This window comes from Hyla sarda, chromosome 2 (assembly GCF_029499605.1).
Source record: "Hyla sarda isolate aHylSar1 chromosome 2, aHylSar1.hap1, whole genome shotgun sequence".
Lineage (NCBI taxonomy): Eukaryota > Metazoa > Chordata > Amphibia > Anura > Hylidae > Hyla > Hyla sarda.
Window position 1 is genome coordinate 363,703,793 of NC_079190.1, and position 25,213 is coordinate 363,729,005.

Below are 25,213 nucleotides of genomic sequence, written 5' to 3' on the forward strand. Positions count from 1 at the left end.
ATAGAGGCAGTGTATATGCATATAGAAGCTGTGTATGTGTATGATGGCCATGTGTGTATAAAGGGGCAGTGTGTGTATATAGAGGCAGTGTATATATTTATGATGGCTGTGTGTGTGTATATACAGTGGCAGTGTATGTGTATATAGAGGCTGTATATGTGTGTATGATGGCAGTGTGTGTATATATAGTGGCAGTGTATATGCATGTAGAAGCTGTGTATGTGTATGATGGCCATGTGTTTATAAAGGGGCAGTGTATGCGTATATAGAGGCACTGTATATATTTGTGATGGCTGTGTGTGTATATACAGTGGCAGTGTATGTGTACATAGTGGCTGTATATGTGTGTATGATGGCAGTGGGTGTCTATATAGTGGCAGTGTATATGCATATAGCAGCTGTGTATGTGTATGATAGCCATGTGTATTTAAAGAGGCAGTGTTTATATTTATGATGGCTGTGTGTGTATATACAGTGACAGTGTATGTGTATATTGTGGCTGTATATGTGTGTATCATGGCAGTGTGTGTCTCTATAGTGGCAGTGTATATGCATATAGAAGCTATGTATGTGTATGATGGCCATGTGTGTATAAAGGGGCAGTGTATGTGTATGTAGAGGCAGTGTATATATTTATGATGGCTATGTGTGTATATACTGTGGCAGTGTATGTGTATATAGTGGCTGTAAATGTGTGTATGATGGCAGTGTGTGTCAATATAGTGGCAGTGTATATACATATAGAAGCTGTGTATGTGTGTATGATGGCCATGTGTGTATAAAGGGGCAGTGTATGTGTATATAGAGGCAGTGTATATATTTATGATGGCTGTGTGTGTATATACACCGTGACAGTGTAAGTGTATATTGTGGCTGTATATGTGTGTTTGATGGCAGTGTGTGTCTATATAGTGGAAATGTATATTCATATAGAAGCTGTGTATGTGTATGATGGCAGTGTGTGTCTATATAGTGGCAGTGTATATGCATATAGAAGCTGTGTATGATGGTCATGTGTGTATAAAGGGGCAGTGTGTGTATATAGAGGCAGTGTATATATTTATGATGGCTGTATGTGTATATACAGTGGCAGTGTATGTGTATATAGTGGTTGTATATGTGTGTATGATGGCAGTGTGTGTCTATATAGTGGCAGTGTATATGCATATAGAAGCTTTGTATGTGTGTATGATGGCCATGTGTGTATAAAAGGGCAGTGTATGTGTATATAGAGACAGTGTATATATTTATGATGGATGTGTGTGTATATACAGTGGCAGTGTATATAGTGGCTGTATATATGTGTATGATGGCAGTGTGTGTATATATAGTGGCAGTGTATATGCATATAGAAGCTGTGTATGATGGGTGTGTGTATATATAGTGGCAGTGTATGGGTATATAGAGGCAGTGTATATATTTATGATGGATTTGTGTGTATATAAAGTGGCAGTGTATGTGTATATAGTGGCTGTATATGTGTGTATGATGGCAGTGTGTGTCTATATAGTGGCAGAGTATATGCATATAGCAGCTGTGTATGTGTATGATGGCCATGTGTGTATAAAAGGGCAGTGTATGTGTATATAGAGGCAGTGTATATATTTATGATGGATGTGTGTATATAGAGGCAGTATATATATTCATGATGGATGTGTGTGTATATACGGTGGCAGTGTATGTGTATATAGTGGCTGTGTATGTGTGTATGATGGCAGCCTGTGTCTATATAGTGGCAGTGTATATGCATATAGAAGCTGTGTATGATGGACATGTGTGTATAAAGGGGCAGTGTGTGTATATAGAAGCAGTGTATATATTTATGATGGCTGTATGTGTATATACAGTGTCAGTGTATGTGTATATAGTGGCTGTATATGTGTGTATGATGGCAGTGTGTGTGTCTCTATAGTGGCAATGTATATGCATATAGAAGCTGTGTATGTGTGTATGATGGCCATGTGTGTATAAAGGGGCAGTGTGTGTATATAGAGGCAGTGTATATATTTATGATGGCTGTGTGTGTATATACAGTGGCAGTGTATGTGTATATAGTGGCTGTATATGTGTGTATGATGGAAGTGTGTGTATATATAGTGGCAGTGTATATGCATGTAGAAGCTGTGTATGATGGCCTTGTGTTTATATAGAGGCAGTGTAAGTATATAGAGGCAGTGTATATATTTATGATGGATGTGTGTGTATATACAGTGGCAGTGTATGTGTGTATAATGGCTGTATATGTGTGTATGATGGCAGTGTGTGTCTATATAGTGGCAGTGTATATGCATATAGAAGCGGTGTATGTGTATGATGGCCATGTGTGTATAAAGGGGCAGTGTGTGTGTATATAGAGGCAGTGTATATATTTATGATGGATGTGTGTATATACAGTGGCAGTGTATGTGTATATAGTGGCTGTATATATGTGTATGATGGCAGTGTGTGTATATATAGTGGCAGTGTATATGCATATAGAAGCTGTGTATGATGGCCTTGTGTTTATATAGAGGCAGTGTAAGTATATAGAGGCAGTGTATATATTTATGATGGCTGTATGTGTATATACAGTGGCAGTGTATGTGTATATAGTGGCTGTATATGTGTGTATGATGGCAGTGTGTGTCTCTATAGTGGCAGTGTATATGCATATAGAAGCGGTGTATGTGTATGATGGCCATGTGTGTATAAAGGGGCAGTGTATGTGTATATAGAGGCAGTGTATATATTTATGATGGATGTGTGTGTATATACAGTGGCAGTGTATGTGTATATAGTGGCTGTATATATTTGTATGATGGCAGTGTATGTGTATATAGAAGCTGTGTATGTGTGTATGATGGCCATGTGTGTATAAAGGGACAGTGGGGGACATGTATCAAAGATTTTACCCCTGTTTTGTGTGTATTTTTTTGCGCAAAATTTTGCGCAAGCCCTTTTTTTGCGCATTTTTTTGCGCACGTTTTGGTAGAGCATGTCGTCCAGATGTGGCTTAATCAGGGTACCTTGGAGTGACATCTATAGTACACATGGATTTATTACCTGCGTACTTTTCCTTTGCACCAAAAATTTTGACGCAAGTGCGTCTTTTCCCCCATAAATATAAGCCATCTTTAACTGCACGTAGCAATCCTTTCTATTTCTGAAGGAAAGTTCTACTAAGGAACCACCAGAATGTTTTTACTTTCCGATCTCAATTCCTCATTTGGTTTGCTTTCTATTGCTTTTTACTCCTTGGTTATTCCAAAGCACTTTTAAAATAATTTGCATATAGAATATTGGTTTACAGTTCAGTTATTCATTAGATCACTTGTATATTGGTATTTTATGATCCAACAATTTAATACATTTACATAGGAAATGTTTGATAGCTTACTTATCATTGCACAAGCTCCGTCACATTAAAATAGCTTTGTAATCCACTTAACACTGTAGATCATTCTCCTTTTTATTTTTACAATTTACTGCTTTCCGTTATACTTTTCCCCAGCGCCCGGTAAGATGGTGGCTATTAGTGTTGCTCACGAATATTCGCAATTCGAATATTATTCGCGAATATCGCATATTCGCGAATTCGCGAATTTCGCGAATATAGCGCTATATATTCGTAATTACGAATATTCGTTTTTTTTTTTTGTTTTTTTTTCACAGTACACATCACAGTGATCACCCCTCTCTGCTTCCAGCTTGTGTGGTGTAAAGAAGGCTGTAATACTACTGTGTGAGACTGGCGTACGAAAATTCGCATATACGAAAATTAGCATATGCTAATTTACGCATATGCGAATTTTACGCATATGTTAATTTTGTATATGCTAATATTCACATATGATAGTTTTCGCATACGCGAATGTTCGCATATGCGAAAATAAAACGGGAATATAACGAATATGCGAATATTCGCGAATATATGACGAATATTCGTCCATATATTCGCGAATATTCGCGAATTCGAATATGGCCTATGCCGCTCAACACTAGTGGCTATCACTGATAGCCAGCCATCTTACCATGTGACCACGGGGGGGGGTTTCATCCTCCCCCCCCCAGCGATCGCTGCTATCAGCTAATCAAATCTGACTAGCTGATAGCAGCGTTTCGCTATGAGAATACTTAGCAGCGCTCTGCTAAGTGTCCCTTACCCGTCCCCCAGCGTCACTTACCCGGCCATGCGGTGTCATGAGCGGTCCCGGCGCGAGCGGTGTCCTCCAGGCGGTCCCGGCGGTGGTGCGTCCCGGCGGTGAGTTTGCAGCAGCAGGGCGGCATCTTCATTGGCAGCAGTGATATCGCCGTAAAGCGATCTCACTGCTGCCTCTGGGAGTTTCAAAACTGCAACTCCCAGCATGCCCAGACAGCCTTTGGCTTTCTGGGCATGCTGGGAGTTGTAGTTTTGCAACATCTGGAGGGCCACAGTTTGTAGACCACTGTATAATGGTCTCCAATCTGTGCTCTTCCAGATGTTCCAAAATTACAAATCTCAGCATGCCCACTCTGTCGAGGCATGCTGGGAGTTGTAATTCTGTAACATCTGGAAGACCACAGATTGGAGACCATTATACAGTGGTCTACAAACTGTGGACCTCCAGCTGTTGCAAAACTACAACTCCTAGCATGCCCAGACTGCCCAAGCATGCTGGGAGTTGTAGTTTGTCAACATCTGACCCTTCAGATATTGCCGAAATACAACTTCCAGCATGTCTGGCCATGCTGGGAATTATAGTTTTTCAACAGCTGGAGGCACACTAGTTGGGAAACATTGTTCGTTTCCTAACTCTTTTTCCCAACCCGTGTGCCTCCAGCTGTGCCTCCAAACTATAACGCCCAGCATGCACTGACAGACCATGCATGCTGGGAATTGAAGTTGTGCAACAGCTGGAGGCACACTGGTTTGGAAACACTAAGTTAAGTAAAAAACTTTCAAGTGTTTTGCAACCAGTGTGCCTTCAGCTGTTGCATAACTACAACCCTCAGCATGCACGAACTGCCAAAGGGCATGCTGGGAGTTGTAGCAGTATGCCTCCAGCTGTTGCATAACTACATGTTCCAGCATGTCCTTCTGCTGTCACTGCATGCTGAGATTTGAAGTTTTTGCAACAGCTGAAGGCACACTGGTTGCAAAACGCTGAGTCTGTTTCCGTGTTTCGCAACCAGTGTGCCTCCAGCTGTTGCAAAACTACAACTCCCAGCATGCACGGACAGCCAAAGGGCATGCTCGGAGTTGTAGTTTTGCAACAGCTGGATGTTTCCCCCCCCCCCCCCGTCCCCCCAATGTGAATGGACAGGGTACACTCACATGGGCGGAGGTTTACAGGGAGTGCTGCAAGATTGAGATGCAGCAAACTCGCTGTGAACCCCCGCCCGTGTGACTGTACCCTAAAAACACTACACTACACTTAAATAAAATAAGTAAAAAACACTATATATACACATACTGCTACACAGCCCCCCTCCCCAATAAATATGAACAACGTCTGGTACGGCACTGTTTCCAAAATGGAGCCTCCAGCTGTTGCAAAACAACAACTCCCAGTATTGCTGGACAGCCATTGACTGTCCAGGCATGTTGGGAGTTTAGCAACAGCTGGAGGCACCCTGTTTGGGAAACACTGGCATAGAATACCCCTATGTCCACCCCTATGCAAAACCCTAATTTAGGCCTCAAATGCACATGGCGCTCTCACTTTGGAGCCCTGTCGTATTTCAAGGCAACATTTTAGGGACACATATGGGGTATCGCCGTACTCGGGAGAAATTGCCTTACAGATTTTGGGGGGCTTTTTCTCCTTTTACCTATTATGAAAAGGAACAGTTGGAGTCTACACCAGTATGTTAGTGTATAAAAATAAAATTATTTACACTGACATGCAGGTGTTGCCGCATACTTTACATTTTCACAAGAGGTAAATGGGAAAAAAGATCCCCATTTTTTGGGACACAATTTAGCCAGAGTACGGAGATACCACATATGTGGGCGCAAAGTGCTCTGTGGGCGCACAACAAGGCCCATAAGGTAGAGTGCACCATGTACATTTGAGGTGATTTGCACAGGGGTGTCACAGATGTTAAATGAAGAATAAGGACATTGGTATAATTGATGTGTTATAATTGGGTGCAAAAAGTGGTATTATTGTGAGATTAAAACTCTACATAATGAAGAAAAAAAATTCTAAAACTAATAACGAGGACACACTTACTGTTTAGGTGCAGATACGCTGCAGACAAAGCTCCTACTAAATAGAGCTGCGGTGTAAATTTATGCTCTGAGGAGAATTCTAAATTTAAACGCAATTCAAGAAAGTAGCTGCACAAGAATGATAAATTTAACGCAGCTGCGCCAAATTTACACAACAGGCAGAGGGATAAAAAACTTCTATTATACACTGGAAATGATACATGTCCCCCAGTGTGTGTATATAGATGCTGTGTATGTGTATGATGACCATGTGTGTATAAAGGGGCAGTGTGTGTATACAGAGGCAGTGTATATATTTGTGATGGGTGTGTGTGTATATACAGTGGCAGTGTATGTTTATATAGTGGCTGTATATGTGTGTATGATGGCAGTGTGTGTGTATATATATATATATATATATATATATATATATATATATAGTGGCAGTGTATATGCATATAGAAGCTGTGTATGTGTTAGATTGACATGTATGTATAAAGGGGCAGTGTGTGTATATAGAGGCAGTGTATATATTTATGATGGCAGTGTGTGTCTATATAGTGGCAGTGTATATATTTATGATGGGTGTGTGTATATACAGTGGCAGTGTATGTGTATATAGTGGCTGTATATGTGTGTATGATGGCAGTGTGTGTCTATATAGTGACAGTGTATATGTATATAGAAGCTGTGTATGTGTATGATGGCCATGTGTGTATAAAGGAGCAATGTGTGTATATAGAGGCAGTGTATATATTTATGATGGCCATGTGTGTATAAAGGGGCAGTGTGTGTATATAGAGGCAGTGGGGGACATGTATCAAAGATTTTACCCCTGTTTTGTGTGTATTTTTTTGCGCAAAATTTTGCCCAAGCCCTTTTTTTGCGCACGTTGTGGTAGAGCATGTCCTCCAGATGTGGCTGAATCAGGGTACCTTGGAGTGAGTACACATGGATTTATTAACTGCGTACTTTTCCTTTACACCAAAAATTTTGCCGCAAAAGCTGTTCTTTTTTTGCGCACATATAAACCATCTTTGACTTAACGTAGCAAGATGCTCTAAATCATTGATTCTATTTTCCAGAGTGGATTGAGGAGATGACTATATTTACCCGCAATTTATGAAGCTCATTGCACTTGATTGATAAATTTAGCGCTTCTGCACATAATTTAGAATTCGGGAAAAGGGGTAAACTGCTTCTACCATACACAAATAATGATACATGTCCCCCAGTGTATATATTTTTATAATGGGTGTGTGTATATACAGTGGCAGTGTATGTGTATATAATGGCTGTATATGTGTGTATGATGGCAGTGTGTGTCTACATAGTGGCAGTGTATATGCATATAGAAGCTGTGTATGATGGCCATGTGTGTATAAAGCGGCAGTGTGTGTATATAGAGGCAGTGTATATTTTATGATGGATGTGTGTGTATATACAGTGGCAGTGTATATAGTGGTTGTATATGTGTGTATGATGGCAGTGTGTGTCTATATAGTGGCAGTGTATATGCATATAGCAGCTGTGTATGTGTGTATGATGGCCATGTGTATATAAAGGAGCAGTGTGTGTATATAGAGGCAATGTATATATTTATGATGGATGTGTGTGTATATACAGTGGCAGTGTATGTGTATATAGTGGCTGTATATGTGTGCATGATGGCAGTGTGTGTCTATATAGTGGCAGTGTATATGTATATAGAAGCTGTGTATGTGTATGATGGCCATGTGTGTATAAAGGGGCAGTGCATGTGTATATAGAGGCAGTGTATATATTTATGATGGCTGTATGTGTATATACAGTGGCAGTGTATGTGTATATAGTGGCTGTATATGTGTGTATGATGGCAGTGTGTGTCTATATAGTGGCATTGTATATGCATATAGCAGCTGTGTATGTGTGTATGATGGCCATGTCAGGGGCGGACATATCACTTGTTCAGCCGGTTCTGCTGCACAGGGGCCCAGCGTGTTAGGGGGCCCACCTAGTAGCCCAGGTCACAGCCTGGGCCTCACAGACTGGGCCCCTGCAGGGCCCCCTGCCAGTACTTCATACTCTATGCTGCAGCAACAGGTCCCGGACCTGCCGCTGACAGCAGTAATTTACCTCGGCCGGAAGAGATGGGAACAGACGTGCCCCGCGCAGGCACGCACGTCTGTTCCAAGCCCCTGATGTCACGTGTCATGGCCTCTGACCCCGGCAGAAGCGACAGGAGCAGCCAACCCTCCCGCCTCACACGGCCGCATCGCTGAGCAGATAAGGTGAGGAGAGCGACGGTCGGGTGCAGGGCGTGGGGGGAGGGGATTGTAATGATGATGAAGAGGACAGGAGGGGTGTTGAAGAGGTTGGTGGTGTAATGATAAGGAGTATTGGGGGTCTGGGAGAGCGTAGTGTTGATAAGGAGGACCAGAGGGGGGGTCAGGGGTGTAGTGATTAGGGGGTTTAATGTTGATGAGAAGGACTGGGGGGTGTCAGCTGTGTAATATTGATGAGGTGCTTAAGGTATATGAGGTGATGAGGAGACTGAGGATGGAGTGCATGGGGTGTATGGGGTGAAGAGGATGGAGTGCATGGGGTGTATGGGGTGATGAGGAGACTGAGGATGGAGTGCATGGGGTGATGAGGAGACTGAGGATGGAGTGCATGGGGTGTATGGGGTGATGAGGAGACTGAGGATGGAGTGCATGGGGTGATGAGGAGACTGAGGATGGGGTGCATGGGGTGTATGTGGTGATTAGGAGACTGAGCATGGAGTGCATGGGGTGATGAGGAGACTGAGGATGGAGTGCATGGGGTGTATGTGGTGATTAGGAGACTGAGGATCGAGTGCGTGGGGTGTATGGGGTGATGAGGAGACTGAGGATGGGGTGCATGGGGTGATGAGGAGACTGAGGATGGGGTGCATGGGGTGATGAGGAGACTGAGGATGGAGTGCGTGGGGTGATGAGGAGACTGAGGATGGAGTGCGTGGGGTGTATGGGGTGATGAGGAGACTGAGGATGGAGTGCATGGGGTGATGAGGAGACTGAGGATGGAGTGCATGGGGTGATGAGGAGACTGAGGATGGAGTGCGTGGGGTGATGAGGAGACTGAGGATGGAGTGCGTGGGGTGTATGGGGTGATGAGGAGACTGAGGATGGAGTGCGTGGGGTGTATGGGGTGATGAGGAGACTGAGGATGGGGTGCATGTGGTGATGAGGAGACTGAGGATGGAGTGCGTGGGGTGTATGGGGTGATGAGGAGACTGAGGATGGGGTGCGTGGGTTGTATGGGGTGATGAGGAGACTGAGGATGGAGTGCATGGGGTGATGAGGAGACTGAGGATGGAGTGCATGGGGTGTATGGGGTGATGAGGAGACTGAGGATGGGGTGCATGGGGTGATGAGGAGACTGAGGATGGAGTGCATGGATTGTATGGGGTGATGAGGATGGAGTGCATGGGGTGTATGGGGTGATGAGGAGACTGAGGGTGGAATGCATGGGGTGATGAGGAGACTGAGGATGGAGTGCATGGGGTGATGAGGAGACTGAAGATGGAGTGCATGGGGTGATGAGAAGACTGAGGATGGAGTGCATGGGGTGATGAGGAGACTGAGGATGGAGTGCATGGGGTGTATGGGGTGATGATGAGACTGAGGATGGGGTGCGTGGGGTGTATGGGGTGATGAGGAGACTGAAGATGGGGTGTGTGGGGTGTATGGGGTGATGAGGAGACTGAAGATGGGGTGTGTGGGGTGTATGGGGTGATGAGACTGAGGATGGGGTGCGTGGGGTGTATGGGGTGATGAGGAGACTGAGTATGGGGTATATGGGGGTGATGAGGAGACTGAGGATAGAGTGCATGGGGTGATGAGGAGACCGAGGATGGAGTGTATGGGGTGTATGGGGTGATGAGAAGACCGAGGGTGGGTTGTGTGGGGTGTATGGGGTGATGAGACTGAGGATGGGGTGCGTGGGGTGTATGGGGGTGATGATTAGACTGAGGATGGGTTGTGTGGGGTGTATGGGGGGATGAGACTGAGGATGGGATGCGTGGGGTGTATGGGGTGATGAGGAGACTGAGGATGGAGTGCGTGGGGTGTATGGGGTGATTCAGTGGTGTATAGTGGTTGGCAGTATTATATTAATAGAGTACAGTGGTTGGCAGTATTATATTCAGGGGTACAGTATTTGGCAGTATTATATTCTGGGGTACAGTGGTCGGCAGTATTATATTCAGGGGTACAGTGGTTGGCAGTATTATATTCAGCGGTACAGTGGTTGGCAGTATTATATTCAGGGGTACAGTGGTTGGCAGTATTATATTAATAGAGTACAGTGGTTGGCAGTATTATATTCAGGGGTACAGTATTTGGCAGTACTGTATTCGGGGGTACAGTGGTTGGCAGTATTATATTCAGGGGTACAGAGGTTGGCAGTATTCAGGGGGTACAGTGGTTGGCAGTATTATATTCAGGGGGTACAGTATTTGGCAAGGTTATAATGATTATTGTCATCATACAGAGGATGAGGATCTACTGACAAATTAAGGAACCAATGATGTCCAGGTGTCAGACTCTGCAGAGAAGATGGAAGAAATCCTGGTGTCTGGACCAGATGAAGAAGAAAAGTAAAGACAACAGAGAAGACGTCACTCAGGTCAGTGATATCATTGTGTATTTTCCTAACTGTCCCATCAGAGCTGTAGTCACTTCAGACATGATGGGAGTTGCAGCTTTCCAACATCTGGGGAGCCACTTGAACCAAGGTGATTGGTGGGGTCCCATGAGTCAGACCCCCACCATAAAAATGGGCTGTTTATTTTAAAATGCCTGGGCCTATTTTTGGTCCCAATCTGGCCCTGCCTGTAAGTCACTTCTATCACTAAGGATAAGAAGGCAAGGAACATGGGGTTGCCAAGGGGTGTCGTGCTAAGTCCAGGGGTGTGAATGTAAAGGGGAGCACTGCCCTCTGCCTCCCAGCTAGATACGGGTCAGGCTGACCCATGGGAGTACTCACTGGGCCACACACTGAGAGGGACAGAGGCCACCCGGAGCCCACCTCAGGAGCCGTTCCATTCCTGTGGTGGAATTGGCAAGTGGCGACACTACACGCGCGGGGTAAGTGGAGGCCCTCCGGTGGGGTCTAGGTACATGAGGGGGCCCAGGCACACTCTTTGCACAGGGGCCCTCTGCTGTCTGTGTCCGCCCCTGGGCCATGTGTATATAAAGGGGCAGTGTGTGTATATAGAGGCAGTGTATATATTTATGACGGATGTGTGTGTATATACAGTGGCAGTGTATGTGTATATAGTGGCTGTATATGTGTGTATGATGGCAGTGTGTGTCTATATAGTGGCAGTGTATATGTATATAGAAGCTGTGTATGTGTATGATGGCCATGTGCGTATAAAGGGGCAGTTCATGTGTATATAGAGGCAGTGTATATATTTATGATGGCTGTATGTGTATATACAGTGGCAGTGTATGTGTATATAGTGGCTGTATATGTGTGTATGATGGCAGTGTGTGTCTATATAGTGGCAGTGTATATGCATATAGAAGCTGTGTATGTGTATGATGGCCATGTGTGTATAATGTGGCAGCAGGGGGGTGGAAAAAAAAAAAAAAAAAAAAAAGGACTTGTCCAAGGGATTAAAGCGGAACACAATCTACTTGTCCCTCAAGAAAATCCACTTGTCCTGGTAGATAAAATAATTTCAACCAAAATAGTATGATCCACTCCACTAGACCACCAGGGGTGGTTATAAGATCCCTTTAGACACTGCTGTCAACTTTGACAGTGGTGATCTAATGGTTTAATAGCCGGCTACAGCGATCGTAGCATGCCAGGCTATTAGCGGTGGGAGAGCTGTAGCTAGCTCCATTGAGATTTTTTATGCATCATAAAAAACGCCGGAAAAACTGTCCCAGCTTTTTCCTGCGCTTTGTCAGTTTTTCTTGTGTTTTTTTATTGCATTTTTGCTTGTGTGTGGAAACAAAAAAAAATTACTAAATATTTTTTTTTATCTTTTAAATTTAGATACGTGAATGCAGAGGACTATGTCAGATTTTGTGGATTGGAATGATGAACAGCGTTCTTTTTTTATGTCAATAAAGGGGTTAACGAGGGCTGTAGGGGAGTGTTTTTTTAAATAAAATGTTTTTTTCATTGTGTTGTGTTTTTTATAATTGAATTGTTAGGCTTAGTAGTGGAAGCCATCTTGTAGACAGAATCCATTACTAAGCTGGGGCTTAGCTTTAGCCCCCAAAACAGCTAATGCCAACCCCCAATTATTACCCCGGTACCTACCGCCACAGGCTGTTGCTGCTTGGTTGGTATCTGGCTGATACTGAAAAAATTAGGGAACCACACACTTTTTTTATTTATAAAAAAAACACATAGGGTTCCCCCTATTTTCAGTATCAGCCAGATACCAACCAAGCAGCAACAGCCTGGCGTTACCAGGGTCCCCAGCCTAAATAACGCCAGACTGTTACCGCCTAGGCCCAGGAGCGCCATTTTTGACGCTCCGAGCCTGTTGGTACCAGCTCTTCCTGGCACCCCTGTGGTGGTGGGTACCGGGGTAATAATTGGGGGTTAGCGCTAGCTGTTTTTGGGGCTAACGCTAAGCCCTGGCTTAGTAATGGATTCTGTCTATAAGACAGCTTCCCCTACTAACCCTGAAAATTCAATTATAAAAAACACGGACACATTGAAAAAAAATTTTAATAAAAAAAAATCACTCCTCCACAGGCCTCTTTAACCATTTTATTGAAATAAATAAATAAAAAAACGCTAGTCATCGTCGAAGTCCACCGAATCTGAAGAAATATGGGTTAGTACATTTTTTGTGCTCTCCCCTGGGAAGAGCGCACATAATGCAGCGTGTTATTAAAAAGGGAGCCTCCAATTGTTGCTAAACTACAACTCCCATCATAGGGGGCTGTAGTTAAGCAACAGCTGGAGGCACACTGGTTGCAAAACACTGAGAGTTTGTTACTTAACTCAGTGTTTCCCAACCCGTACGCCTCCAGCTGTTGCCAAACTACAACTCCCAACATGTGCGGTTTGTCAGTGCATGCTGGGAGTTATAGTTTTGCAACAGCTGGAGGCACACAGGTAGGGAAACACTGAGTTAGAAAACAGACAATGTTTCCCAACCAGCGCGCCTCCAGTTGTTGCAAAACTACAACTCCCGGCATGCCCAGGCAGTCCAGACATGCTGGGAGTTGTGGTTTTGTAACATCTGGCCCTTCAAACGTTGCCTAACTACAACTCAAAGCATGCCTGGACAGTCTGGGCATGCTTGGAGTTGAAGTTTTGCAACATCTGGAGGGCTACAGTTTGGACACCACTACTTAGCGGTCTCCCAACTGTTCTCCTCCAGTTGTTGCAAAACTACAACTCCCAGCATTCCCTTCGGCTGTCTGAGCATGCTGGGAGTTGTAGTTTCCCAACCTGTGTGCCTCCAGCTGTTGCAAAACTTCAACTTCAAGCATGCCCAGACTGCCCAGGCATGCTGGAAGTTGTAGTCCGGCAACATCTGAAGGGCCAGATGTTACAGAACTACAGCTCCCAGCATGCCTGGACTGTCTGGCCATGCTGAGAGTTGTAGTTTTGCAACATCTGGAAGAGCACAGATTGGAGACCACTGCACAGTGGTGTCCAAACTGCGGCCCTCCAGATGTTGCAAAGCTACAACTCCCAGCCAGTGGCCCCCCGAGATTGCTGCCCCCTAGAATGGTGGAGCTCCACCATTCACTAACCTTGACTGTCACACACTGTGAGTACACAGCATGTGAGCTGCGGGGACGCGATCCACTGCAGGCCGGCGCGATGACGTCACATCATCGCGCCGGCGCCCGGAAATCCCATCCCCGCGGCCAGCATACTGTAAGTACTAAGAGTATGCTCAGGGGATTTGGGGGATAGAATATGTGCCACTGTTAAGGGCACTATATTGTACAGGAGGAGTGGGGAGGGGGATTTAAAAACTTAGGGGGGAATTTTTAATGTGAGGGGCTGCAGGGCAAAGCACTGGGGGCACTATATGTGAAGAGCACATGACAGGGGGGCCCCCTGTGCTGTGCCCCTCACATATAATGCCCCCTGTGCTGTGCCCCACACATATAATACCCCCTGTGCTGTGCCCCTCACATATAATGCCCCCATGTGCTGTGCCCACACATATGAATTATATGTGTGGAGGTCACAGCACGGGGGTATTATATGTATGGGGCACAGCACAGGGGGCATATGTATGGGGCACAGCACAGGGGGCATTATATGATATAATGCCCCCTGTTCTGTGCCCCACACATATAATGCCCCCTGTGCTGTGCCCCACACATAATGTCCCCTGTGCTGTTCCCCTCACATATAATGCCCGTGCTGTGCCCCACACATATAATGCCCCTTGTTCTGTGCCCATCACATATAATGCCCCCATCATGCGCCCCTCATATATAATGCCCCCATCCTGTGCCCCTCATATATAATGCGCCATCATGCGCCCCTCACATATAATGCTCCTGTCATGTGCCCCAAACATATAATGCCCCCTGTGCTGTGCCCCTCACATATAATGCCCCCTGAGGGGACAGGACAGGGGGCATTATATGTGAGGGGCGCATGATGGGGGCATTATGTGTGAGGGGCAAAGAACGGGGGCATTATGTGTGAGGGGCAAAGAACGGGGGCATTATATTTGAAGGGCACAGCACGGGGCATTATACATGAGGGGTGCATGATGGGGGCATTATATGTGAGGGGCAAAGAACGGGGGAATTATATGTGAAGGGCACAGCACAGGGGGCAATATATGCTAGGGGCACAGGGCATTATTATGTGAGGGGAACAGGACGGGTCATAATTATTATATGTAGGGGCACAAGATGGGGCATTATTACTATATGTGAAGGCACAGAGTGTTCTGCATTTCAGAAGTATATTGTAGATTCTGAGAAATTTCTGGGGTGGTACGTTTTTTTATGGGCCACAAAACATTTGAGTATTTTATTCAGAGGGTGCACTGCACAGCAAGTTATATTCAGAGAGTGCAGTGTGTGGTAGTATTAAATTTAGAGGGCACAGTGTGGTAGTATTATATTCAGAGGGCACAGTGTGTGGTAGTATTATATTCAGAGAGTGCAGTGTGTTGTAGTATTATATTCAGAGAGTGCAGTGTTTGGTAGTATTAAATTTAGAGGGCACAGTGTGGTAGTATTATATTCAGAGGGCACAGTGTGTGGTAGTATTATATTCAGAGGGTACAGTGTGTGCTAGTATTATATTCAGAGAGTTCAGTGTGTGGTAGTATTATATTCAGAGAGTGCAGTGTTTGGTAGTATTAAATGTAGAGGGCACAGTGTGGTAGTATTATATTCAGAGGGCACAGTGTGTGGTAGTATTATATTCAGAGGGTACAGTGTGTGGTAGTATTATATTCAGAGTGTGTAGTGTTTGGTAATATTAAATTTAGAGGGCACAGTGTGGTAGTATTATATTCAGAGGGCACAGTGTGTGGTAGTATTATATTCAGAGAGTGCAGTGTTTGCTAGTATTAAATTTAGAGGGCACAGTGTGTGTTAGTGTTATATTCAGAGGGTGCAGTATATGACAGTATTATATTCAGAGGGTACGGTGTGTGGCAGTCTTATATTCAGAGGGTACAGTGTGTTGTTTATTCTGGGGTACAGTATGTCAGAATTATATTCAGAAGGTATGTGCCAGTATTATATTCGAAGAATACAGTGTCTGGCAGGTTTATAATAATTATTGTTTTCATATAAAGGATCAGAATCCGCTGACATAGTGAGGAGCCATCTGGGCGTCAAGTTCTGCAGTGAGAAGATTTAGCTGGAACAAGTCCCGGTGGTATGTAGCATCTGAATTAGATAAGGAAAGACTATAGAGAAGATGTCACCTGTAGTCACTGATATCATTCTGTATCCTCCTGTGTGTGTCCCATCAGAGCTGGAGTCACTGAAGAAGTTCTGCAGTAATGATGGGTGAAACAACAACTCCCAGCATCCCCTTACCACTGCTTAGGTCAGACTGGGAGCTGTAGTTTTAAATGGTAAAAACCTCTTTAGTACTTTCCCATTCTGTGGCAATTGGTATATTTGATTATTATTCTGACATGTGAGCATGGCCTAAGAGTCTTAAACAAGGTTAGGACTGTATGATACATTAAATAATATTGTAAGTTCCGTAAGCAACATCTTATTTTCTGTCCGCCAACACAAAATACTCTAATAGTGCCCCTCCCGAGACTCTACTCTGGATCCGCCCCTGCTCCCAGCATGCCCAGACAGTCAAAGGCTGTCTGGGCATGCTGGGAGTTGTAGTTTTGAAACTACTAGAAGCAGCAGTGAATATCACTTTACGGCGATCTTCACTGCTACTTCCACTTACCTGCCGCAGCTGCCTTCTAGACGGTCCCCGGTCCATGCCGTCCCCGCCGGTCCCACAGCAGGTATGTGCCGCGGCCCCCCGCAGCTTCCGGGATCCTCCTCCCCCGCTCTACCCGACTTCTAGGTGCTGGAAGAGCGGCGGATCTGAACTTTAACCCCCCAGAGTCAGCGATCACTGTGATTGGTCCACAGGGACCAACCACAATGATCGCTGACCAAGACCATCCACAGTTGGTCCTGGGGGGGCTTGCAGAAGTTGTCCCCCGCTGGTAACAGCGGGACTTCTGCCAGTTAACCTGTGTGATCGCCGGGTTAACTGCATGACATATATAAATGTCATGATGCGCAGACTACCTGCACATCATGACATTTATATATGTCATTCTGCAGGAACAGGTTAAATTGGGGAGCCACTGATGTAATGCGGATCGCAGCAAATCTCCAAAATGATCTGCTGCGATCTGCATTTAAATTAAAAAGCTGGTGGTACATGCAGCTACATCACGCTGCCACCGGCTTCTATATAGACTGTAAAGATTCATAATCCCTGCCGGGAGAGGGGAGCTCTGATTGGAGAATAGCTATTGACCAATCAGAGCTCTCCTCTCTAGGCGGCGGGGATTATGAATTATGACAGTGTATATAGAAGTGTCAGCGCAGTGAAGCTGCATGTATCGCCGGCTTTTACAGTTAATAAATGCGGATCGCAGCGGGTCTCTGGATAATGACCCAGTGCGATCTGCACCTCAGCCCCTGGACTATAACTTCCATCATGGGCAGAGTCTGTCTATGATGGGAGTTTCATTCCTTATTGTGTGAAAATACACACTTTGGTACGTGTCCTCCGAGGTGGTGTATATTTGCGCAAAAAAATGACACTTGCGTTCTTTTTGTGCGTCCAAAAAAAAAACCACAGTTAGTAAATCGATGTCTATGGGAAAAATGGCTCTACGGTACACCCGAAGGGTGACATCTGTAGAAAAGTTCCACCAAAAAAGACGCACATAAAGAACGCAGAAAATATCATTGCGCAAGATTTTGCGCAAGAAAATACACTTAAAATTACTCTATAAAGATTGATGAATCCCCCCATCATACATACACCTGCCACTGCCCCCTATATCATACATTACATACACACATCACACATACACCATACACACATCATATATGCACATACACTCACACCATAAATATACACCATACATATGCACACATCATACATACACCTGCTGCTGCCCACCCCACATCATACATTACATACACACATACACCATACACACATCATATATACACATACACTCACACCATAAATATACACCATACATATGCACACATCATACATACACCTGCTGCTGCCCACCCCACATCATACATTACATACACACATACACCATACACACATCATATATACACATACACTCACACCATATATTTGCACACATCATACATACACCTGCCACTACCCCCTATATCATACATTACATTCAAACATTACACATACACACATCATATATACACATGACACATACACCATACATATGCACACATCATACATATACCTGCCGCTGATACACCCCCCCCCCAATCATACATTACATACATATACAACCACCTGAGCCGGTGTGAGGTGAAATCCCCAGCCCGTGCAGTGCAGTATGTCTCCTCACACATGTCCTCTCCCCTCCCCCTGCTCAGTATTTTCCCCTGTGAAAACTTGAAACCTCCCCGTTATAAATTAGGTCCTGTGTAGACAGAGCAGGGGAGGAGCTGTGTACGTCCTCATTCTCCCCCTGTCTTGTATTATGCAGAGCTGCGCTCTCCATACTCCGGGAGGGGGGATGAGGGGGCGTGGCTTAATCATCTCCTGCAGACGTGCGACCTCGGGCTCTACCCTCGCTCCTCCTGGCTCTAGCTTCGGCAAACTTTGAAGAGCGGAGGGGAGGAGCTGTGAGGTGAGATCCCCTCACACCGGCTGGGGAGGCTCTGATCAGCGGCCCCCGGCTACTGAAATCAGCTGAGGGCCGCCACCGCCCCCTCCATACACCATGAGCGCCGGTGTGAGGTTCAGACTTGCATAGGCTCCTGCGCCTCACACCGGCATAAAAGAAAAATAAGGGGGAAGTCGGTCTGTCCCTGCTTGTCCAATACAGGGCTAAACCTATGACAATTTCACCTGCCCAGCGCCCGAAACTACATGTCCCGGGCGTTGGGCGATAGGATTTCCACATCCCTGCGCAGTGTGTGTATATTGAAGCTGTGTATGTGTGTATGATGGCCATGTGTGTATAAAGGGGCAGTGTGTGTATATAGAAGCTGTGTATGTGTATGATGTCCATGTGTGTATAAAGGGGCAGTGTGTGTATATAGAGGCAGTGTATATATTTATTATGGCTGTATGTGTATATACAGTGGCAGTGTATGTGTATATAGTGGCTGTATATATGTGTATGATGGCAGTGTGTGTCTATATAGTGGCAATGTATATGCATATAGAAGCTGTGTATGTGTATGATGGCAGTGTGTGTCTATATAGTGGCAGTGTATATGCATATAGAAGCTGTGTATGTGTGTATGATGGCCATGTGTGTATAAAGGGGCAGTGTGTGTATATAGAGGCAGTGTATATATTTATGATGGCCATGTGTGTATAAAGGGGCAGTGTGTGTATATAGAAGCTGTGTATGTGTGTATGATGGCCATGTGTGTATAAAGGTGTGTGTATATAGAGGCAGTGTATATATTTATGATGGATGTGTGTGTATATACAGTGGCAGTGTTTGTATATAGTGGCTGTATATGTGTGTATGATGGCTGTGTGTGTGTGTATATATACAGTGGCAGTGTATGTGTATATAGTGGCTGTATATGTGTGTATGATGGCAGTGTGTGTATATATAGGGGCAGTGTATATGCATATAGAAGCTGTGTATGTGTATGATGGCCATGTGTGTATAAAGGGGCAGTGCATGTGTATATAGAGGCAGTGTATATATATTTATGATGGATGTGTGTGTATATACAGTGGCAGTGTGTGTATATAGTGGCTTGACTAGGGGATATTATAGCTGCTAAGACCCCCACCAGATCATCTATCATTTAACACCTTTAACTTAATTTTAGCTTATTCCCTCCCATAAATGACATAAGACATGTGTTGGTTAAACAAAGGCCACAGCAGCCCATTTATTAAATAACATAAATAATCAATTACAACATTGTAAACCGATGTATGAACGTCATACATAACAATATAACCTGTCCTAACATTAGGATGTCTATTAGCGCAGGAGAAGAACCTGAGGGGCACCGTTACCAGACCACAGGTGATGGGATCTTCACTTGCTCCTAGCCGTAGCTCACCTGCACAGGAGCACCATTTTGTGAAGCCCACCAACCCGAATTCCACCTTCTGGCTGGGAACCGCTCCCAGCCCACCTCCACACCATCCAACATACCATGCCCATCCACTGGTGCCTCCCCAGATTCCTCTCCTGACCCCGCCACAACGGGGACAAGTGACCCCTTACTTGTCCCCGTTCCTCCACAGCCTCAATGCCCTCTCCACTGTCTCCTTCAACTCAAGAAGCCACAAATCCATACCCATCCCATTAAGATGAATACCATCCGAGGCCACAAAATCCGCACCCCCTTCCTCCAAATCCCGGTGTCGCGCCACCAAACCACCATTCCTGGCCACGAACTTACTCACCGCCTTATTCACCTTAATCCTCGCCTTGTTAATTGCTACCACCGACCGAGCCTGCCTCCACTTCTGCCTGGCAACCATCTCGGACCACACCAGGACCAAATCCGGGAAAGAGGACCACAAACGCAACAGGTCCAGTTTAATGTCCCTGATCAAATCCCGAGACCTGCGCACACCCAAATCATTCCCACCTAAATGGACCACCAATATATCTGGGGACCGGTCCAGCTGAACAAAGAACTGGACCCTGGACAACAGTTCTGACCACCTCATGCCCCCCTTTCCCAACCAGCGAACCTGGGCCACCGAACCGTCCAATCCCAACTGTCTGCCCGCCGGCCGAACCCCTGCCCTCACTGCCCCATGCGTCACATACGAATGGCCGACAATCCAGACAAGCCCAGCCGCTCCACTGAAACGACAAAAGAAAAGAATACAGTACAACCCACACTCGCAAACACACGCACATCACAACAAATGAGGACGAACGTACAGCCTATACCTCTCCGATTCCCACCTCCCAATCTGCTTAACCATTTCCGGTCCCAGGCCCCACCGAGACGCCTCGGTCGCCGCACCTATCCGGAAGGAATGAGAACTGTAGTCCTCTGCCACGAATCCCCCCGCGCGCAAACACTTACGGAAAACCCCCACAAACTGAAAACGAGACAGAAAACCCCCGTCAGCATGGACCAGCAACGGACCCACAATCCCCACCCGCAAAGCCAAAAACGCGGAGTAACAAGCCACCGGGCACATCTCCGAACTCCCCAGGCGCGCCAAACGCACCACCGCCCCCCGACCCAACTGATCCGTCTTTGACCGCCGAACACGGCACTGCAAAACCCCCTCCACCAGAACCACATCCGAAAAAAGAAGCCCCCCGGCCCGACAACGACTAGGCGACACCAACTCCGATATACGAAAAGCCCCAAAAAACGCCAACGCAAAAGCCAAACGGAACAAACATAGCTCATATACCGAAAAACACACCCCAGCCAATAAAGAACCCAAGCGCAACAACAACGAAAATGTCACCGGTTTGCGCCAATCCCTAGAACTAGCCCCCTTACGAAACCCCCGCACCGCCTGCCGCACCAAAAAAGACTTCGTCCCATCCGGCACTCCCCGGACCTTGAACCAAAAGGCCAAAGCCGCCATCCGGCGACCCAGACCCGACGGGGACACCCGCTCACAAAAAGCCCTGCCCACATAAAATAAAAGAGCCGCCTCCCATTCCGAAGGGGCGCCCGTAATGGAAAGCTGCCGAAGCAATAACTCCCAATCTGCCCACCACCGACTATAAGACTCCCACGTTGACCTGGTCACAGACCGTCCCACAAGGCCCATCGCCACAGCTAAACCAGCCTCCACAGCCACTCCGGACAAGGGATCCCCCGCTCCTCGGCCTCCGGTGCCAACTCCCGAAATCGGTCCCACTGCAAACGAGAGAGAGCATCAGCGACTGAGTTAACCACCCCCGGCACATGCAAAGCGACAACATGCGAATTAAGCTCCAAACCCCGCAACACCAGGTGACGCAGTAGCGTAACAACCGGCGGAGAATTCGCCGTCTGATTATTGATAGCCTGTACCACCCCCATGTTATCGCAATGAAAGCAGACCCTTCTATTGCAAAACAAGTCCCCCCACACCTCCAGCGCCACCACAATCGGAAACAATTCAAGCAAAGCCAAGTTCCGCGTCAAACCCGCCACCCGCCAGACCTCCGGCCACTGACCCACACACCATTGACCCTGCAAATAGGCCCCAAAACCACAACCGCCCGCCGCGTCGGTAAACAACTCCAAATCCCAATTAGAAACCGGGCAACCCATCACCACTGACCGACCGTTGTACCTGCCCAAAAAATCCTGCCAAACCCGCAAATCCGCCCTCAAGTCCGCCGACAACCTGACATAGTGGGTAGGCCGCGAAACCCCCGCGGTAGCCGCCGCAAGCCGCCGGCAAAAAACCCTCCCCATAGGCATGATCCTGCAGGCGAAATTGAGACGACCCAGTAGTGACTGGACCTCCCGCAATTGCAATTTCTTAACCCTGCATGCCCTATTGACCTCCTCCCTCAGCTCACTCAGCTTCTCATCCGGCAACCGACACTCCATCGCCACGGTATCAATAACGATCCCCAGAAACTTAACCGCCGTAGACGGGCCCTCCGTCTTGTCCGGCGCCAACGGGACGCCAAACCACGTTGCGACCCGCTCCATCTCCTGCAACAGCACCGCACAAACCCGAGACCCGGCCGGACCCAAAAAAAGAAAATCATCCAAGTAGTGCAACACCGAGTCCAACTGGGACTCCCGCCGCACCACCCATTCTAAAAACGAACTAAACTTTTCAAAAAATGCACACGAGATAAAACAACCCATGGGCAAACAAAGGTCAACGAAAAAACTATCACCTAAGCAGCAACCCAACAAGTAAAAACTGTCAGGATGAACAGGCAGCAGGCGAAAAGCTGCCTCTATGTCCGTTTTCGCCAACAAAGCCCCCTGCCCAAAACGCCGCACCCACACCAACGCAGCGTCGAAAGAAGTGTACGACACCGCACACAAAACCGGGTCAATGCCGTCATTCACCGATCCCCCCTCAGGGTGTGAGAGATGGTGAATGAGGCGAAACTTGCCGGGCTCTTTTTTGGGCACTAGGCCCAAAGGCGACACCCGCAAACCCTCAATAGGAGAGCCAGCAAAAGGACCAGCCATCCTCCCCAGCTCCACCTCGCGCAAAAGCTTTTCTTCTACCAGCTCCGGACGGGCCCGTGCCGAAACCAAATTCCGCACCTGCCCCCCCGAACCCGCCGACCCGGAAAAGGGGATCCGAAAACCCTCCGCGAAACCCAAACGCAACAGCTCCGCCGCCTCCCTATTTGGGTAAAGCGCGAGGAAAGGCAACATCCTTTCCACCCGCACCGGCGTCACCCCTCTTCTGGTCAGCCTCTCCCGGCTTACCCTTCCCCCGCCGGAAACAGCGTGACAAACCGTGTCCCCCTCCCCCGCAACCGGAACATTCGTGCTTGAACCGGCAATCCGCCCCGAACTTGCAGCTCCCTTCGTTGAACTGCCAACAAACCCCACGCCCGGCCCCCCCTGACCGCCCTGACCCCAAACCCGAACCCCCGACACCGTCCCGAAAGGACTGCGGCCCGGTCCCGCTACGAGGAGCCGCCATCAGCCGCATCCACAAACCGATATCCTTATGCTCCCAACGCAGATCCGGACGCACCGCCATGCGTTGTCGGAACTGCTCGTCGTACCGAAGCCACGCCGAGCCCCCATAAATCCGATACGCCTCCCCCACCGCATCCATGTAGCAGAAGAGACCGGAGCAGGACTCCGGCGCCTTCTCACCCACCACGCTAGCCAAAATGGCGAAGGCCTGAAGCCAATTAGAGAACGTCCGCGGTATCAGCCGATACCGCCGACGCTCTTCCTCCTCCACCTTTTCCAACCGCTTAGACTCGTCCGGCCGGACCCTGTCCAAGTTGAACTTATCCAGCGGCAGGAGCGAAAAAATGTCGACATACTCCCGCTTCCAAATTTTATCCCGGACTTCCGCCTTGAGATGAGCGCCCAATGGGCCCTCAAAACAAACATAAATCTCCCCCCTAGCCGCATCCGCTAGTCGAACACCTCCCCCAGAGCCCGACGCCGCCACCACAGGGGCCCCTACCGACGAGCCCGACCCAGTCCCCCCAACCGGTCCTGACACCCCAGCACCCCCCCCGGCCAGCTGCACCCCCCCAGCCCCCCAAACAGGTACGGGAGACACCTGGGACCCCCCCGCCCCCAGACCACTCCCCCGCAGTAAAGCATGCAAGCCATTAAAAAACAATTGTAAATCGCCCACCCCCCCCCCCCCAAAACCCCCCAGACTGGAGACAGTGGTAGACTCACCCGACCTCACCGGCTCGGAACCAGCGGCCGTAACTCCAGAAGAAGGGCGACTCCGGACATCACGGGCGACAGACACATCTTCCAAGGAAAGGACCGGGGGGACCCCGTCCGACGACTCCGCAGCAGCAGAATTCGCCCCACCAGCGGCTTGGACGGACAGTGGCGGCGACCGGACCCCGCTGACGCCAACACCTGCTACAACCCCGGAGGGGAGCAGGGGACAAGACAGCGGGTCCAGGGTCTCTGTAGAATCTCCAGCCAGCAGCAGCAGATCATCTTCACTGACCTCACTGAGAGCAGCCTCGATCTCGTCTCCTCCCAGAAGCACCGCCCCCCTGCCGGCAGCAGCAGCAGGGAACACTGCAGAACCAGCCCTCCTGCTCCCCCTGGAAGAGGAAGCAGAGGGCGCAACATGAATCACGGCCCGGGCAGCAACCAGGCCTGCAGGAGACTGCCCCCCCGACTGAGGGGCAGAGGAAACAGCAGCTCCGGATCTCCGCCGGGCCCGCCCTCCAGAGCGGGCCGCACCACGCACCGGTCCCTCACTGAAGCCCAGGGGCGCGCCGACAGCACGCCCCGCACCGCTCCTCACAACAGGCCGACCGAGGGGTGCCTGACCGGACCGCCCCCCGCCCGACGCTCCGGACCCACGGCAGGAAGCGGCCGGAGAAGGACTCACCCGTCGGCGCCTGGGAACAGGGGAAGCTGCAGGTGACAGGCGCTCCGGCGGGCGAGAGCGCCGACCGCTAGAACGGGGCCCGGACTCCCCCGCCGAAAGCACCGGAGAGGCGGTGAGGGATGGGAGCGCGTCCTCCAGCCACTGGGAGCCGCACCGGAGGACCTCATCCCGCACGCGCCGCAGAATCGCTTCCATGTCTGCCATGGCACAGGTAGGGACACTTCTTCAGCCACGCAGATTGTGACCCCCGTATCAATGCCCTCACCTATATACCCTCCTTAACTCCTCCCTACTCCCTCACTAAAAGCCCGCGCTTCCCTAACTCCCTCC

At 47.9% G+C, this 25,213-nt stretch overlaps 2 protein-coding genes across 2 annotated transcripts in view; both read right to left on the bottom strand.

The window, feature by feature from the left end:
* LOC130356605 (uncharacterized) overlaps positions 1-25,213 on the bottom strand; it is a 1,200,575-nt gene that overhangs the window by 40,073 nt on the left and 1,135,289 nt on the right. The gene's annotated exons all lie outside the window — the stretch shown is intronic.
* On the bottom strand, positions 20,740-24,519 carry LOC130356606 (uncharacterized). Its single transcript, XM_056558370.1, has 2 exons — positions 24,205-24,519; positions 20,740-21,726 (listed from the first exon to the last, which is right to left on the bottom strand). The coding sequence occupies exon 2, from the start codon at positions 21,635-21,637 to the stop codon at positions 20,756-20,758; it is 882 nt and encodes a 293-aa protein (XP_056414345.1). The 5' UTR covers positions 21,638-21,726; positions 24,205-24,519; the 3' UTR covers positions 20,740-20,755.